Source organism: Chaetodon auriga, chromosome 17, assembly GCF_051107435.1.
Source record: "Chaetodon auriga isolate fChaAug3 chromosome 17, fChaAug3.hap1, whole genome shotgun sequence".
NCBI classification, from domain to species: domain Eukaryota; kingdom Metazoa; phylum Chordata; class Actinopteri; order Chaetodontiformes; family Chaetodontidae; genus Chaetodon; species Chaetodon auriga.
The window spans coordinates 16,413,338-16,429,659 of record NC_135090.1 but is presented as its reverse complement, the minus strand read 5'-3'; the positions used below and the strand labels follow the sequence as shown (position 1 = coordinate 16,429,659).

Here is a 16,322-nt window from a genome sequence, read left to right as displayed (position 1 = left end):
GTCTGTCTTTTTAAATTATTTTTTTACGGTCTTCAATTTCTACCTAGTTGTTAATCTCCATTTCTACACGTATATGGTCATAGCCGTCTTACAAAATAATGAAGTATCTGTCAACTAAGGTATTTTGAAACAATACAGAAAAAGCCAGATTCCATTGAACACTTGATTTTACCAGAAAATGCTGCGTTTCTCTCCAACATTCATGCATGGGGATTTTCACCTCAGGGAAACTACTGATTGAGTTTACATACTTGTATACAACTTCTCTCTCTCTCTCTCTCTCTCTCTCTCTCTCTCTCTTGTTTTCTGTCTATTTCAGAACAACTGATGCCAAACACTGATATTATTGTGCTTTGTTTCATCTTATCTTCTGCAATCCATCTGAACAGGGACGGGCGATCATGTGCAATAGAAGTAAGGATTACTAATTTTAAAACAGGGAAGGAAAAGTAATCACGGAAGTCACCTGCTGCTGTGTTTGTTTTGGAATGAAAACTTGCAGCTTGTCAGGCCTCAAGGCACATAATTACTCACTACTGCCAAAACATATGACGTTTATAGAGTATTGATGCTAAAGCTTATCACTGTCTCAGTGATGCACGTCACCAATATGGATCGTGGACTAAAGTCCACAAAATGAATGTTTATTAAGGGGCTGCAAGCACAAAAGCGTATGGTAAAAGAATCTTATTTAAATCAGTGATGGGATGAGCAGAAAATGCACTGATATATCACAACGAAGAATATTCATTCGCTCTCAGTGTGAAAAGCTATTTGTAGGCCTATTTGCTTTACTGCATGTTGTAATCTGTATTAACTTGTGGAGTTTAACTATACATGCTGTTCTTCACTTCCTATATCCGCTCATCAAGTTAGCCTGTTCTGTGATACATGGGGTAAAAGGCAGGGTTGCCAGGTCAGGCTGCCACTCTCTCACAGGGTTAATACAAGCAGACAACTTTATTAACAGTCACACCTAAGTTTAGTATTTCCAGTTCATCTAACCTAGGTATGTTTTTAGACTGTGCAAGGGAACTGGGGTACCCAGAATGACACATTCAGGAAAATGTGCAGGCCTCTATATAGAAAGACCCCAGCCAGTCAGCTTTGAAACCAGCACCTGTGAGCTGTCAGGTGAAAGTACAAGCCAATGAGCCATTGTACTGACCCCACACACCAGATTTCATCAACTTTTATTACTTATTGTATATTTTGCATGCAAAACCTAATTTTCCCAAATAATATCACAGGACGCTATCTTAAAACTTAGGCTAAAGCAAAACTATATAAGATTTGCCTGACACCACAAACTGTGGCCACAAGCTGCAGCTGTAGAATGGTGAGATGTAAGGTAACAGTTGCGCAAGTAGAGAGGAGTCATAAAGTTAGTGAACTGACTGAGTAGTTGCACTTATACAACAACATGTGACATCTAAAGTTCATTAGCTCATCATTGCTCCCATATGCTACTGGTCATACCAGACCAAGTCCAGCTGTAATAGTAAAATGCCTGAGTGTACAGAATTGAGCAAGGATGCATTTTATTTCTTTATGAATTTTAACATTTTTAAGAGTAAAATTGCTTTTTCTTCCTCAAAACAAAACAAAACAAAACAAAACAAAACAAAACAAAACTTAGTCTTGCTTTAAATAGTGTGCTTTCATAGATGTTCTCAGTTCCTGCTGGCTCTATACAAGATGTGTGCAACATCAGTGCCATCCTTCCTGCCAAAACCTGCAGTTATATTGTTCCTTTCCTGAAGTTAATCCAGCTGTAAGATTTAAGGCATGAAAGCTTAGTATCAACAGCCGCTTCAAGTGTTTTGGGAAAGCATCTCAAGTATCATAAGCTTACTTAGACTATGGCACTGACGTGTCTGTACAGCCAGCCAGCATTGTCATAAATATGGTTCCCTTGACTGGGCAGTAACACACAAAGTGCACAAGTTAAGTGTTTCAAAGAAAAAGAACTTTATTTCATTGTGCGCTGCAACATATTTTATGTGACTGTGCGGTAATTTAGTAAATAGTAGTAAATATTTATTCCTCCGTCAGAACAAATGTCATGGGGCACCCTTCTCTTTCACAGGAAGGCAGCTCCTCATTCTGGCCTCAAGGTGGCGCTCGGATCCCTATTTTTTGCTTATGAAGAACTCGTGGCACATCACAGTGAGGGAGAAGATCATCCTGCCAAATTCGGCAAAGTCCACACTGTTGTCCTGGTTTGCGTCCAGTTCCTTGAAGATTTTGTCCAATGCTGACTTGTCACTGGCTTTCTGCAGATGAGAAAAGTTTCAGCAATCAAGAAGACTAACTACTCACAGCTTTCAGACATACACATGATTTCATTTATTAAGGCGTCATTTTAAGCCATTTTTTGTAGCTGTGCTGTCAGCATCACTCTCACTCATCATAAAACTGGGAAGACTTGTCACTGGGCATGTACACGACCAGAAAGCACAACAGGCTGTGATGATGCACAAATTCTACCAAGCATCACCATTCTCCACAACACATGTAAAGTAAGCCAGTGTGCATCCTGTTGTTTGTGCAGGACTGAGACAGAGAGAGAGGTCAGAGGTTACTCACCCCCAGCAGCTCTGCAAGTTCATTCTGAAGCAGGTCTTTCAGCTCTGCCTTAGTCAGGGTGTGTGGGTTCCCCTCCTTGCCAGCGTATCTACTGAAGCAGTTGATGAGGAGGGCCATAGCTGTATTGACGTCAGACATGATGATAGCCGCTTTGAGAGGAGGGAAAGAAAAAAAAGAATTAAATATTGACACATGGAAATTTTCCTCATGTCCCAGCGTTGGTTGCAGTGTCACCAGAGTGTGAAAACTTTAAGACTGAATGGGTTCAGATCAGATTGGCCCAGTTTGTTTCCTTCAGATGACCTCCTGAAGAAGTTGCTGAAGGATCTCTTGTTTGATACTGCTGTGGCTCCATCTAGAGTCAAAGTCTCCTAACTTTCCCTGGTGCGCACTATTACAGATCATGTGGCCTTGTGGTAAAACCTGGAATGTTAACAAAGAACAGCATTTTATATTCACAATCCGGGGGAATAGTTAGAGGCGAAGAAAAGGGAAGAAGCATTCGAGGTCATGTCTGAGAGGAGTGCAGGCAATGTTTGGTAAAACTGGACTTTAAGACATGATATTCTGGTTATAAGTCTGCTTCACTATTGTGCCAGTGTCAGCCAATTGTGTTATCCTCCTGCTACAGTTTAAGTAGCTAATTTATTCATCTCCTGCAACTGTTGAGAAAAAACATGTACATATAATAGCATACATATAACAACAAAATATACACGTAAGGGATTCATTAAGCAACAAGCAGTGGCTGACATCATTTCTTTTGTCTCTGTTTTTCTGCAGGTTTTTCCATGGAGCTGGAGATAAAAATAAACCCTGGGTTTCCACCGGGGCCCAGCCACTCTTATTTTCCCCTGTCACCGCTCTCTAACGCAGCATCTCTGCCGAGTGACACAGGACAATGTTATGGCAACAGCTTAATCTCTCCAGGTAACTCGGTTGAATTAGGCAAAGAAGCAGGTCAAGACTTGATTTAAGTCCCAGTAGTGATGTCTGAAGTCTGCTCTCTCAGCTGCATGTCTGAAAAGTGTTTTTTTCCGCTCACTCCATGAACCCAAGAGAGTCAGTTCTGGTTGCATTCTGACTCACATGGTGCAGCTCCCTCTCTGGGGTGTGGAAGTGGAGGAAACTGTGGCAGCAGAGGTTTTGTAAACAGATGGGAATTGTGGAGGAATAGAGCACAAAATGAGTACCATATTATTCTTCCAATGTTTAATTGAGTTTTTCTGAAAAGTAAGAATGAAAGCTGGATGCTAACTTTTGGACGTATGGTGCATCAGTAAGAGGAAATTCCAGGCTAAAGTTTGCCAAATAGCTGGCATCAGAGCAAAATGTGCGATGTCTGTCGCAACGTTTAGTTTCACAAGCAGTGACGAGAAGTCACAGTTGGCTCAAAGAGCACCGACTGCAACAGAGCTGCTCACTTTGCAGTTGTATGTTACACAAGTCAAACTCACTGAAATGGCATTAAAGTTGCATTCAAAAGAATTTTCTGATGGATGAAGTTTCCATTTTCTTAAAGCCAGTAAATGAAATAACAAATAAAACATCGTTTAGATTTTCTACTCACCGAAGCTGATTTGTAGAGATTTCTGGAGATTAGAGAGTGAAAGTCAGCCTTAGACGAGCTGCAGTGATGGTAAAATGGATGCAAAAGATGCTTTATACACCACCACACCCTTTATCCCTCCCTCCATAATGCTCCTTTCATCTCCAACCACTCCTACTTCTCCCCCCGTGCCTTGCTGCTTTTTTTTCCATTTCCCAAGTTATTCTTTAAGAAACAATGGGTTTATGTTCTGTTTAGAAAACCATCAAAAACAGCTGGTGATTATTCACGCTGGTTGTTAGGGAATCCGCTATGACTCATTTTACACTTCATGTCCACAACAGTGTATTTTAGATACACTAAAGCATATATAGGGTGTGTTTGCATTTAGGATGTTCAAAATCCCAAATTCTAAAGCAGTATGTTGATAAAAAAGCATTGTTCATCACAAAAATGCTTCTCATGTTACGATCTCATGATTGAATTTGAACCTGCAATTACTGCTATTAAGACATCATGAGACGTGTAGACGAAGGGCAGCTGTGCGCTGTGTTTGTAAGACCAAGCAAAGCAAAAACAAAGCAAATCCGGATGTTTTGCTCTGCTTTGTGCTTGTTACAGGCATAATTTGAACCAATTTAGTCATGCAACTGTATTTTTTATTTGCTTTTAGGTGGAATGTATTACAAGAGTTTGGAATTTTATTTTTATTGTTCATTCAATTGCTTTTCTGTTAGCAGTATATTGACTTTTAAGGAAGCTGTTTAATGGGTGTTTTTTGGGGAAACATTTGAAACTATATGTATTTGCATTTCCCTGTTTTTTGAGGAGAGAAGATGATGTCTTGCAGGCTGATGAAGGAAGGGATATAGTGATCACTATGTGAACTGAATCACTTTTTGTAATGATGTAGCCACATACAGCTGCTCCATTTAGAGCTCACGCTGTTTGAAAAGAAAATCCACAGTTTGTGTAATACACTTCAGCCTGGCCCCTTGCAATAAAAACAATTCTCTCAAGACTTGATGAAGGGGTCAAGACGCAAATGTTGGAACTGTTTTGCAACTTTTTCAGACATTTTTTTTTTTTGCCCCCGAAGAACCAACTCGAATCATTACAAACGTTTGCAGATAACCTAACTTTATCCTCACCGTCTGATGATGTGATGAGACTCACTCAGCTGTGATGCTCTTCTTGAAAAGACTAAAGCAATGAACGGTTCTGTGTATTTGAAGTTTAATGTGCATTTTTATTTTCTATCCAAACGTGTATCAGAGGACACCTTAATTGTATATTGTAATAGCTCATTTCTGGTGGGGTTTTTTTTGTATATAATTGACTTCTTTCTATTTTAATTTACTTGTTTGAAATGCATGTGATTCTAAAGTGAAAACGCTGGGTGCAGTGAGTCACTGAGCGTTGATTGTTATGGTCCTGAGTGGGTCCTCTCTTCTTTGCAATTTTGTGGTGGAGGCTGTGACTCAGAGTCATGTCCCTGAAGCTCATGACTCATGCTGCAGAGACCAGAAATCAGGGACATGAAAATCAACACTGTGGCAACTGTGTGTGTGTGTGTGTGTGTGTGTGTGTGTGTGTGTGTGTGTGTGTGTGTGTGTGTGTGTGTGTGTGTGGTCTCTTTTATGACTTGATATCAAAGGTCTTTTCCTGTCTCTCCGCTTAGATCAGGGTATAATTGTTTTGGTCTCTAATTAACAACTTCAGTCGGCGTCGAGTAAAGTACAGATCAGGAATCAGAAGTCAAAGTCACTTTCACATGAATTGACCAACATTCATGTATTCTGCAGCTGAATTTATGGTGCAAACCTGCTCTGAGTCCTCCTTCACTCAGTGGAAAACATTAGTCAAACTCTTTATCCTGTCTTCTTCCTTCTCCATTTTACTCACTCAGATCTACCAAATTGGGGAGTATCCATGGAAACCACATTCTGTATTACATCCAGCTGTGATTCATAAGACATTTTTTTGCAGTACAGCTGGAGCAGTTTTAATACCTTACCAAAAGCTCATGTCCAACATTGTGATTGCACTTATACTCTTGTGCCATCTAGTGGTAAAGAAGGCATACTTTCTTTTCTTCAGCGTTCACGTGCAGCCAGGTTTTCTTTCTCAAAGCACTGTGAGGACCAGCCAGGATGGGATCCCATTAAGAAAACAATACCCAATCTGACTTTGAACAGTTGCAGGGTGGGGTAAAAAAAAAAAAACTGAGGGCATATCCTCTCAGCTGTGAACATAACCAGCAAGGCGTTGGCTCTCATTTAAGTGACTGCAAAAAGGAACCAACGAACACAGACATGAAGCACTTCAACATTTTTACAAGCTGCATCATCGGCTGTAACAAGATCACAATAGTCTGATTTCAGTTCCAATGGCAGCAGCTACAAACCGGATGCTGCGAGGGTCGGCAGGTTCAGAACATTTGTGTTATTGTTTACCAAATGAAACTGTCCACAGAGATGGGCTGTTCTGCCCGTGTGTGTGTGTGTTTGTGTGTGTCTAAGGAATGCTTGCTTGCTTCCTGAACAATACACACCTTCACTGCGAATCAATTGAGAAATCAGATAACTATGAATAACTGTGAGTATGCAGGACTGTGAGAAACTTCATTGTCTCACCATTAGTAAGTGTCTGTACTAAAGGAGCAAGTGTTGGCTCGTTCACTGACCTCCCAGATCTGATCTGTTGCTTCATGCTTCGAGACATTTTTTCATCTTCACAAATGCTGATTGTACTGCTTTAAGCCACATGATACACACACAGCATGTATAGCAGATAATGCTTCTTTTACCTGAAACTACTATCAACTGCACAAGAGTGATATTGAGAAAACAGTCGGCAATGTGGGAATTCCCGTAAAGCTGTAAACTCAGCTGTGGGTCACATGGGTGTGGTGCTTGTGTAAACTGAAGGGTGAATCCAACTCTAGCCACACATGCACATAGACACACATGCACACACACACACACACACACACACACACACACACACACACACACATACACACAGACACACACACACACACACCCTCAGAGCATTGTAACCAAGCAACCTGAGTGTTTGCCCTGTTACCATGAACATTGGTAGACCATGAGGCGGACCCTGCCCAAGGAGGTGTGTGCAAGGCCGAAGACGCTCATGAGACTGCTTTGCCCTGTGATTAGCCTTCCAGGCAGGCGTACTTCACTGGGATTGGCCGATTCTAACAGCAGCTGTGGCCCAAACCCTTAACTGCAGAAATCCTATCATAACCATATATAACTTAAACATTTGTTTGGTAGTTTGTCAGTGCTAGCACACAGCCCGAGAAGCTGTGCTGCCTGGTAGACTGAATATTAGAGCAAAAAGGAAAAAGTGGGGCGTGTCAGGAGGATGGGGTTATCCTGTTCAGCCTCTCTGTTATCCAACTTTGACCAGAACACAATGAAAGGAATTTAGTGAGAAAAACAGTGGCATGCTGATCCGCTGTGCCTTGTGACTCAGGCCCTCCACGTTTCATCACAGTGCCCAGGGCCATCAACTTCAATAGAATACAACAAACATTATGCAGTTATAAAGCACCCGACCACTGAATTTATCTGTTCATGAAAGCTGTGCAATCCAGTGAGAGTTGCAACACCGGCTTCGCAGAGAGGTGTGTTCACGCTTGGAACATTCTGCAGATTCCTCAGCGCAGCGATAAGCAGGATTTTATCAAACAGAGAGGGAGAGGTTCGTCTGCCCTTTCACACTCAGGGAAGCATAAAATACAGGTGGGAATTACATCATCACACCTAATGTTGCCAGTGCAGTTGCCAAGGGAGTCAGTACACTTTGATCCCTGGAATGAGTTTAACCAGGGCATGGAAGTAGAACAAACCAATGGCTGGAAAATAGCTATGATTTGGTTCTTTGTGTCCATTTTTAATATTCATAAAAGCTCAAAGATGCAGAGGTGGCAAACACATGACACAAATGTACATACACATACACAATAACCACCAGAGACAACAGGTTTGAAATGTGTTAGTATATTTAATGGACAAAAACAACAACAACATTTAGAAATTGAAATGCTTTTTGGTTTATTCTAGTCTCCTCTGCTGTCGTCTTTTACTTCTTTGCCATCTTCTTCATGTGCATCTGATAGCACTGCTCACAGGCAATGGAAAGTCCAACAACCAGAGACACAAATTCCTCAAAGTCCACCTGGCCGTCGCCGTTGGTATCCAGGTCCTTCATGATTTTGTCTATAGCAGCAGGGTCCTTCTGAGACTGAGTTAAAGAAGGCGTGTGAGGCATCAGCAAGAAAACTTTGGGTCAAGGTGTATAATGTGATGAGTGATAATTCTGGACACTGTGATTATAGACTTGATATGTTGGTCCTGTCTCACCTTCAGGAAGTTAGACAGCTCATTCTCCATCAACTCTCTGAGCTCTCGCCGGCTGAGCGTGCCGCTCCGGCCGTCCTTAGAGGCGTACTTGTGGAACACCTTGATGAGTGACTCCATGGCTCCCTCCAGTTCTGAAGGCATGATTGCTGAATAGAGAAGAAATTGTTGATCAATGACAGCGCACTGGACAATTTTGAAACAAGACCTCAGCAAACTTTAATGAAAAAATGGAAAAAACTTGTGTTACTTGATGCTAAACTTAATCAAAAAGACTCTTGTGCAAGAGCATGTTCTACTGATGACCTAATCTAAGGATTTTGGGGGTGAGCAGCTGATCCTCTCAATGCAAAGGTAGCCTTTTCTCGCATGAAGCAAATGCTGACTTATCAACATCAACATAGGATTGTAGGATGACTTGATGTAGCCCAGAGAGGGGGAAGCAGCACTTTGCTCTTTGCTCTCACGCCCTTTCCACTGATGAGTAACACCCATGAGACGGGACAGAAGTCTGTTATTAGGGTATTAGAGGATGACACTGAAGAAAACAGAACAAAACTGAAACCGTTCTGAACACATTGTGCACCGTCGCTGCAGAGTTGCAACAGTTAAAAAAGAAGTGGGAGGGGGCACAAGGGTTGTGTGCTTTTCATGTAAGAGGGAATGGAAAAGTTAAGCTGTATGAGGGAAAAAAAAGGCCCAAAATGGTGGAATTTGATGCTGCAAATGAGAGGGGACCCTATGGCAGCAGAGTACATGCATGTGTGTACATGCCCACAGTGTAACCACACCCTTTAGGAACCTATAGGCCATATGGACTCAACTGTGCTCACAGTACAGGGAAGGGAAAAGTGTAAAATGTGATAAACTGGAGAAAATTGGAGTTTTTCCACTGAGTGTCTCTTGTGTCGGCCAACTGTAGAAATCGTCATATAATCATTGAATAGAGTCTGGCCTTGTTGGTAAAAGTGTGTGGTTTTAAAGCTTCTAATAAAAAGTCAAAACCTAGAAAACAATCATATGAGCACAAACCACTGCGTAATTCTTCAAAAGGCGTGCGTAAAAATACTGAACAGCATAAGAACTTTCCGTTAGACAGGCTAAAAAGACGCATTAATCACCAACTTTTCTTCCCTTGATTGGCAGATAGGAGTAAATAATACAATGCGATCCTTCCACACCCAGCCGGCTGTACCTGCAGGCTGTTTCAGGGTTGATGAAAATCCGGACAAAGTTAGACACGAGCAGCACCGTTATGTCTTACCGTGTGCAGGGCTGGGACGTGGCCGGCCGAAGAGAAGGGGGAATGTTCAGAAGTAGTGGAATGAGTGCGGCAGGGATTTTATAGGCAGGCGCCGCCCTGGCCGCTGCCCGCTATGAGTCAAGCTGTGATCTGGATCTGGACCGTGAACCCTGACGCCTGGACGGACAGTGATGGGCGGGTACGCCGCAGTAAGCAACTTAACATCAGGGACTAACTTCCAGTTCTTCTTCATTGAACATATCCAAGAAGGAAATGAATAAATGAATAAACAAACCACTATAAACTTTTTACCGTTACATCAGTAACGGTAAAACATGGTTCATTAAAATAGTGCATGCAGATAGTGCATTAAAATTTAAAGAGGTTTCTATTGCTCTAAAAAGCTGATTAATCTTAATGAGTAATATAACATAATTAGTAATCGATTAATCTTACCAATGCAGTGTGTGTTGTGTGTTTGTATGTGAGCAAAGCATGTGATTTCATTTAAAGCATTCTGAGCTGATTAAGTTTATTATTATAAGCCACAAGCCTTATAATGCTGAATGACATCATTATAGATAAGAAACAGAGGGTAGAGGATTTAATGCAAACACAGAAGAGAGCCTGCTGGACTACTGACACCAAAACATGGTGGAGTTAATGAATGGGGCTCAGTGTATTCAGCCGCAAAGCCAATCAGTAGCAAGATCAATTCATGAAACAAGATGCATAGTCCCTCAGTGACTGAGTGACTGAGGATGCAAGTGACTGGTTGAAGGCTAAATCAGCAAAAATCAGTTAACCTTTTCATTATGTTCCTATGAGGGGTGCATTAGTTTACAGTGTTGTCTCCCACATTGTTGCTTTCTAGGGACTGCTTTGGTGCTGCTGTATCTATGTCTGTAAGTGAGCAAAACAAACCAACCAATCACATGTCAGCACATCCTCCCCCATTTAGATTTTTTTTTTGGGTGACTTTATAGTTCTACTCTACTACAATTAAGAGGCAAACATTACACTTTTTACTCCACTATATTCATTTGCTAACTTCAGTTTATAGTTAGGCCTACTGCAATCAACAAATCAATTATGACATTATCTGGGCCATTCTGCAAAAGGAGTACTTTTACTTTTGGTACGATATGGGTATTCTGCTGCTAATACTTTTGTATTTCTAACAGAAGAACTAATAGAGTATTTCTGAACCGTGGTATTTCTACCTCTACTGAAGTAAAAGATCTGAGTACTTCTGCCAGTGGACTGTTTAGTTCCCTGTGCTTTAATAAATGAATAACGAGCCCTCTTGTGGTGGAACATGGTATCACAAACTGACGCTGCCTCACCTTGGGAAGCTGGTAATATGTGTCAAAATAAACATTTCCATATGAGTAAGACAGGTTTGCTTTGGCTCTTCTTAAATGAGTCTTATTCTCAATTCATGCTCATTGTGTTACTGAGAGGTGGATGGTTATAAAAATGTTGAATGTGGCCTGTAGCAGTGCTGGAAGAGGTATCCAGATCTTTTAAGTTAAAGTAGCAATACTGCAATAGGGAAATACTCATTACAAAAAAAAGACATGCAAAAAGTAGGATATTATCAGTAAAATTGACTCAAAACATCAAAAGCAAAAGTAGTTATGATGAAGAATAGGCCTTGTTATTTACTATAATGTTTGATCATTATTAGAGCAGTAATATACAAGCTTCATATTAATGTCATGTCTGGTGAAAGCGGAGTTAATTCTAACTCATTTATACATTTATAACGCTGCATTATACTTCTGAAAACTAATAATCGGTTCGATAAGATTAGGCAGACCTCTCCTTGATTCTGTGTCTGTAAAAACAAACCTTATAAAATATATATGCATGTGCATATTTGTACATAAAAGCGTGGCCCGCATTCCTTCTTCTAATAGCTTTTGACAAGGTTCTGATTGACAAAGTGAAGTGTGATCTTTGTGATATTTGTTTCAACTCCAACACACGAAACACTTTTGAGTTACTTGTACTTAAATTGAGTATTTACATTTTATGCTTCATTCTTCTGCTCTGGGGTCATTTTGTGTGATGAGGTCTCTTGCTTTTTCTACTTTATTTTGCTCGTAACACGTCTATGCTCTTAAGTAAAATTTTGAACGCAGGACTTTTACTTGTGATGGAATATTTTCATAGCATAATATTCGGTCCATCACTTAAATGAAGTTACAGTACTTCTTCCACCATTGGTAAACTGCTGTCAGGAGTCTTGTGTGTTTAGTAACAACCTCGTGTGTACTTTGATCAAACCTGTTCATTATGCTCCTGGCATTTGTATGGTTAAAAAAATCCAGTTTCTTTGTGTCGCCGTCATCCACATAACTGGGCTGGACCACTGGACTGACGGGTTTGAGCTGAACTTTTTTTTTTTTTGCACTCCATGCACAGTACTTTCTTCTCTGAGTTTCTACATGCAGTCTATGATTTAATATGAAATCAATGCAACTTGTACCACAAATGGCTTCCTTTTTATCTGTCTGCTGTGCCTCAGCTGGAATTATCCCATGCATCATCATTAATCACGTTGTAGTGATGTGTTGTGCTCAGCATCTATTGTTCATCAAACCATAAACACAAATAGAACTACACAACATTATTGAGCAACTGCAGAGATTCTCCCTGAGACTTCTTGTTGATGTAGTGTTGTGTACATACAGTCTGACTGCCTAGCTTTGCGCTCTCACTCCCTTAATCACTTCATTTGGACAAACATTTTGATCCATCTAAATAAATGGTTCCAAATTGTAGCTACACCTGAACTGATGAATGCTAAAATTCAGGTACATCTGTAACCACATATACCAACATAGATCTGTAACCTTCAGGTACCCCCACCCTGCTGGAGAGGACTAACGCTGAATATGTAATACTCTGCTTTCCCTCAATGACTTGCTTAGTGTGTTCTGATAGTAGGAAAGCATTGAATCTTTAATCAAAGTAATAAAAGTAAGACGCGCCCGCCTGTTGTAGATATTTGTTCACTAAATGACTGTTTAGTAGGCTGCGGTATCAGGGTTTCTCAATACTTTTCCAACCCACAAATGCTTGCCGGACAGGGTGCCTCAAACGGCAGGATGGGAGTGTCTCCTTTATTTAAGCCCATGCAGGCAGTCTTCTCCTCACTCCGCTCATCTCTGGAATCCAGGTAGGAACTATTTGTTTATGACTATTTGCACTTCTGGTTACATGCTAAACTGCATTTTGTTGTCTCTGTGCACTCTGACGATGACAGTAAAGTTGAATCTAATCTAATCTACCAGGGTGGAACAAAATGAGGATATATGCATACAGGCGTTCCTTTTGTTTCTTCAGTAAACGTTATACCTGTTTTGCTGCAAGGAAATAGCTTAACTCTTCAAGAATTAAACTCAAAGTTTTGCATTTGAAGAACTACTGCCGATGTTAAACTAATGCCAGCAGGGTTTTGATAAATACCTTTAATTGCATGTTTTGTGATTACAGGTACTTGCTTCATTGAGGCCGCCTCACCTCAAGTACGTAAAGATCTTACATCCAATTCAGTCAGTCTGCATTCCTGTTCTCCTTCCTCTTCCTGCTATTATTATGATAATATAATGCAAATTATCATTGTTGCTGTTACTGATGTTCGGAATATCTGTCTAGATCTCTACAGTCTGAAGATGGAAACCACTGCTTTGCAAACTGCTCTGGGTCTATTGTTCGGCGTCTTCAAGGAATATACAGGGGACAATGAAAAACTGACCAAAGAACAGTTTTTGAAACTACTAAAGACAGAACTGCCTCTTTTTAACGAAGTAAGGAGAATCATTGTACTTTGTGTGAACACTGCAAGTAGCTACAATTACAGATTTGACTTGTGCCACTGATAGATAGAGAGAGAGAGATAAAGATATGTACAAATTGTTTAAAAACAGTATTATAAAGAGAAAAAAAGAGCAAAAGGACATGTGTGCAAAAATGACTAATACATGCAATATATGTCTGATAAAAATCTGTATGTACAGATGGTAGTGCAGTCATGTGGTCACCTGTTGCACAAATTTGAGCTGTGGTTTGATGTTAGGGTGAAAGTTAAGAATAATTTCCTATAACAGTCTTTATGACAGAAGAGCTGAAAGCGTCTGTTTATCACTCATGACTTAAATAAATGACTCAATTAATTCTTTATATAATGTGACAGAAGCACAGTGGGTTAGTATATTTCCTTTTTTTGTGAGAGAATGCAGCAGGTGACTTCATGAAACAACCGCATGCACTTATGTTTGTATTCCATCCAAGCAGGCAGATGGCAGGGATGTCTTTGCCGGAGTGGACCTGAACGTGGACGGGTGTGTGGACTTCAAGGAGTTCACCATGCTCGTTGTCACACTGGCCTGGACATGCTTTGACGCGCTTGAACAACTCAGCCAACAGCAGCCAAAATAAATGTGTAAAACTGCTGACATAAAGTGACTACCACCTGACATGTGGCTCCACATCACAATAATAAAAGTTTTTTCTTCCAATCTTGCTTGTTTCTTTGTTATTTTTTAAAAATTACATTTGTGGAAGAAATTGATAAAGAAAAGCTTTTTATATTGTTCTTTCTGAGCACAACCTATGTTAAATTGAAGACTTTTAACACATTTTAATGCCATATAGAAAACCTTTTTCACAATCATGGCAGCTACAGTATGAAAATATAATGGAAAACCAGCAGGAATGACATGTCCTGGGCTAAATTTTATATCACATTTTTTTTCAGTACTTCCCAGCTGATTATAATGTCACAATGAGAGCAGAGCAGGTGGACTCAAATGGTGGAACTGGCAGGCAGACATGATCAAATGCTGAACTCTTTATTAAAAAATAACAAAACTGAGGCACAGGAGCAGGTAAATAAAGCAGATGGCTCGAGAGAGAGACTGAACTGAAAACTGCACCGAGATACAAAGCTAATGAGGTGAGGAGGTGTTGTATATCGAAGATGCAGCAATGAAGTGAAGACGATGAAGAAGTTCTCCGCCGATACTGTCTTGTTCAAAAAAGTTTATTGAAGCAAGTACAGCATCACAGACAGCATGCGATGTCTGGGTGGTTTCAGCCAATAGAAGCAACACACACATACAGCATCTCGAACATGCATTATATAGGGGAGTTGTGTTGACACAACTAAATACAGAAAGTTAGAAAGACCTAATATGGTCGTGACAGAACATATGTCGCACAACAGGTGAGGGCCTAATATAATCATGGCCTCTCCATCTTTAGGTTAAAGGTATTTACGAGCAACAAAAATCTCCAAGCTCAGGGGAGGGGATGCCCTAATGAGAAGAGCATATACTACAGAGGTGCAGGTGGAGAGATGGGTGGAGAAGGACAGGGAGGGGAATGAGGTGAAAGAAACAGCAGATTAGGGAAGGAGCTGATTGGCTGGGGAGCACACGGGGAACGAGGCAGGACTAATATGGTTTATTTTAGGACAGAGAAGGTGTGGAGGTAAAAAGAGGCTGGGGAGGAGCACAGGAGGGAAACAGGGTGCAAACAAAAACCCACAAAACAAACAAACAAACAAACAAACAAACAAACAAACAAACAAACAAACAAAAAAAAACAGGTGGTACTGTGAGAAGGCCATGACATGTTACAACAGTTCCCTAATTATTTAAATGCAACCTGGACCCATAAGTGTCGAGATGAAACCAGTACAATATGACTAATTAATTTATATTCAAGGCAACAAAACACATTTAAGGCTTTTGCAAAAGAAATCTAAGACTTTTCATTGCCTTCCAGGCTGTCGTTTAGAAAACTGAACTCAATGATTTTTAAGACTTTTCCAGACTTGCAGGGACAAAGCAGTTTTCCAGTAACAACCAGCGGCACAACCTTTTGCTAAAAGCATAGGGGTTGAACTGTTTTCGTTCAAGAATCAGCTCCTGTTAGTGCTTGTTATAAACCTGTTTTTACACTCCCTCCCTCAAACCTGATTCCCTGACAGCAACAGCAGCAACATTAATGAGTGTAATGCCATGTTAGCTAACAGGAGCAGGCTGTCTCAATAGACCAACACCTTACAGGTTTCTCCCAGGATCAGCGATTAGGTCTCATTCTGCACAATATGTTTGTCAGCTCAACGTAATTATAAATACAAATGATATAAATGTAATTTCTATAGGACACAGGGTTGGGAAGAAAGGAACACTTACATCTTTGGTTTATGAGAAAAAATCTAATTCAGAATCACCACATTGGATATATGTGGTTTTCACTGGGCAGGAAGAGTATGAGCAGTTGTAATCTGAAAAGTAACTAGTACCTAAAGCTGTCAAATGTAATGGAGTAAAAAGTATCATATTTGCCTCTGAGATGTAGTTGAAGTAGAAAGTTATAAAATAGTTCTTGAGTAAATGCACTTTGTTACATTCAACCAGTGCTTAGTACATTTTCTCAAGTACTATAAGAATGGTTTTAAAATACGCTACTTTGCTTGTGTATTCTCATTTTATACTCAATACTGCGACTCTATCTCAGTTCAGGGGCAATATTG

At 40.4% G+C, this 16,322-nt stretch overlaps 2 protein-coding genes and 1 long non-coding RNA gene across 3 annotated transcripts; 1 reads left to right on the top strand and 2 right to left on the bottom strand.

The window, feature by feature from the left end:
* Positions 1 to 1,947: 1,947 nt before the first annotated feature.
* On the bottom strand, positions 1,948 to 4,230 carry LOC143335360 (ictacalcin-like). Its single transcript, XM_076754738.1, has 3 exons — positions 4,160 to 4,230; positions 2,590 to 2,738; positions 1,948 to 2,276 (listed from the first exon to the last, which is right to left on the bottom strand). Exons 2-3 carry the CDS (start codon positions 2,725 to 2,727, stop codon positions 2,133 to 2,135), a joined length of 282 nt encoding a protein of 93 aa, XP_076610853.1. The 5' UTR covers positions 2,728 to 2,738; positions 4,160 to 4,230; the 3' UTR covers positions 1,948 to 2,132.
* A 3,920-nt stretch (positions 4,231 to 8,150) lies between these two features.
* s100a10a (S100 calcium binding protein A10a) lies at positions 8,151 to 9,917 on the bottom strand. The gene is made up of 3 exons (XM_076754225.1): positions 9,791 to 9,917; positions 8,530 to 8,675; positions 8,151 to 8,410 (listed from the first exon to the last, which is right to left on the bottom strand). Exons 2-3 carry the CDS (start codon positions 8,668 to 8,670, stop codon positions 8,249 to 8,251), a joined length of 303 nt encoding a protein of 100 aa, XP_076610340.1. The 5' UTR covers positions 8,671 to 8,675; positions 9,791 to 9,917; the 3' UTR covers positions 8,151 to 8,248.
* Positions 9,918 to 12,922: 3,005 nt separating this feature from the next.
* Positions 12,923 to 14,298, top strand: LOC143335084 (uncharacterized). Its single transcript, XR_013078395.1, has 4 exons — positions 12,923 to 12,956; positions 13,274 to 13,305; positions 13,436 to 13,587; positions 14,072 to 14,298. It is a non-coding gene; the product is annotated as an uncharacterized LOC143335084 (long non-coding RNA).
* The last annotated feature ends 2,024 nt before the right edge of the window (positions 14,299 to 16,322 follow it).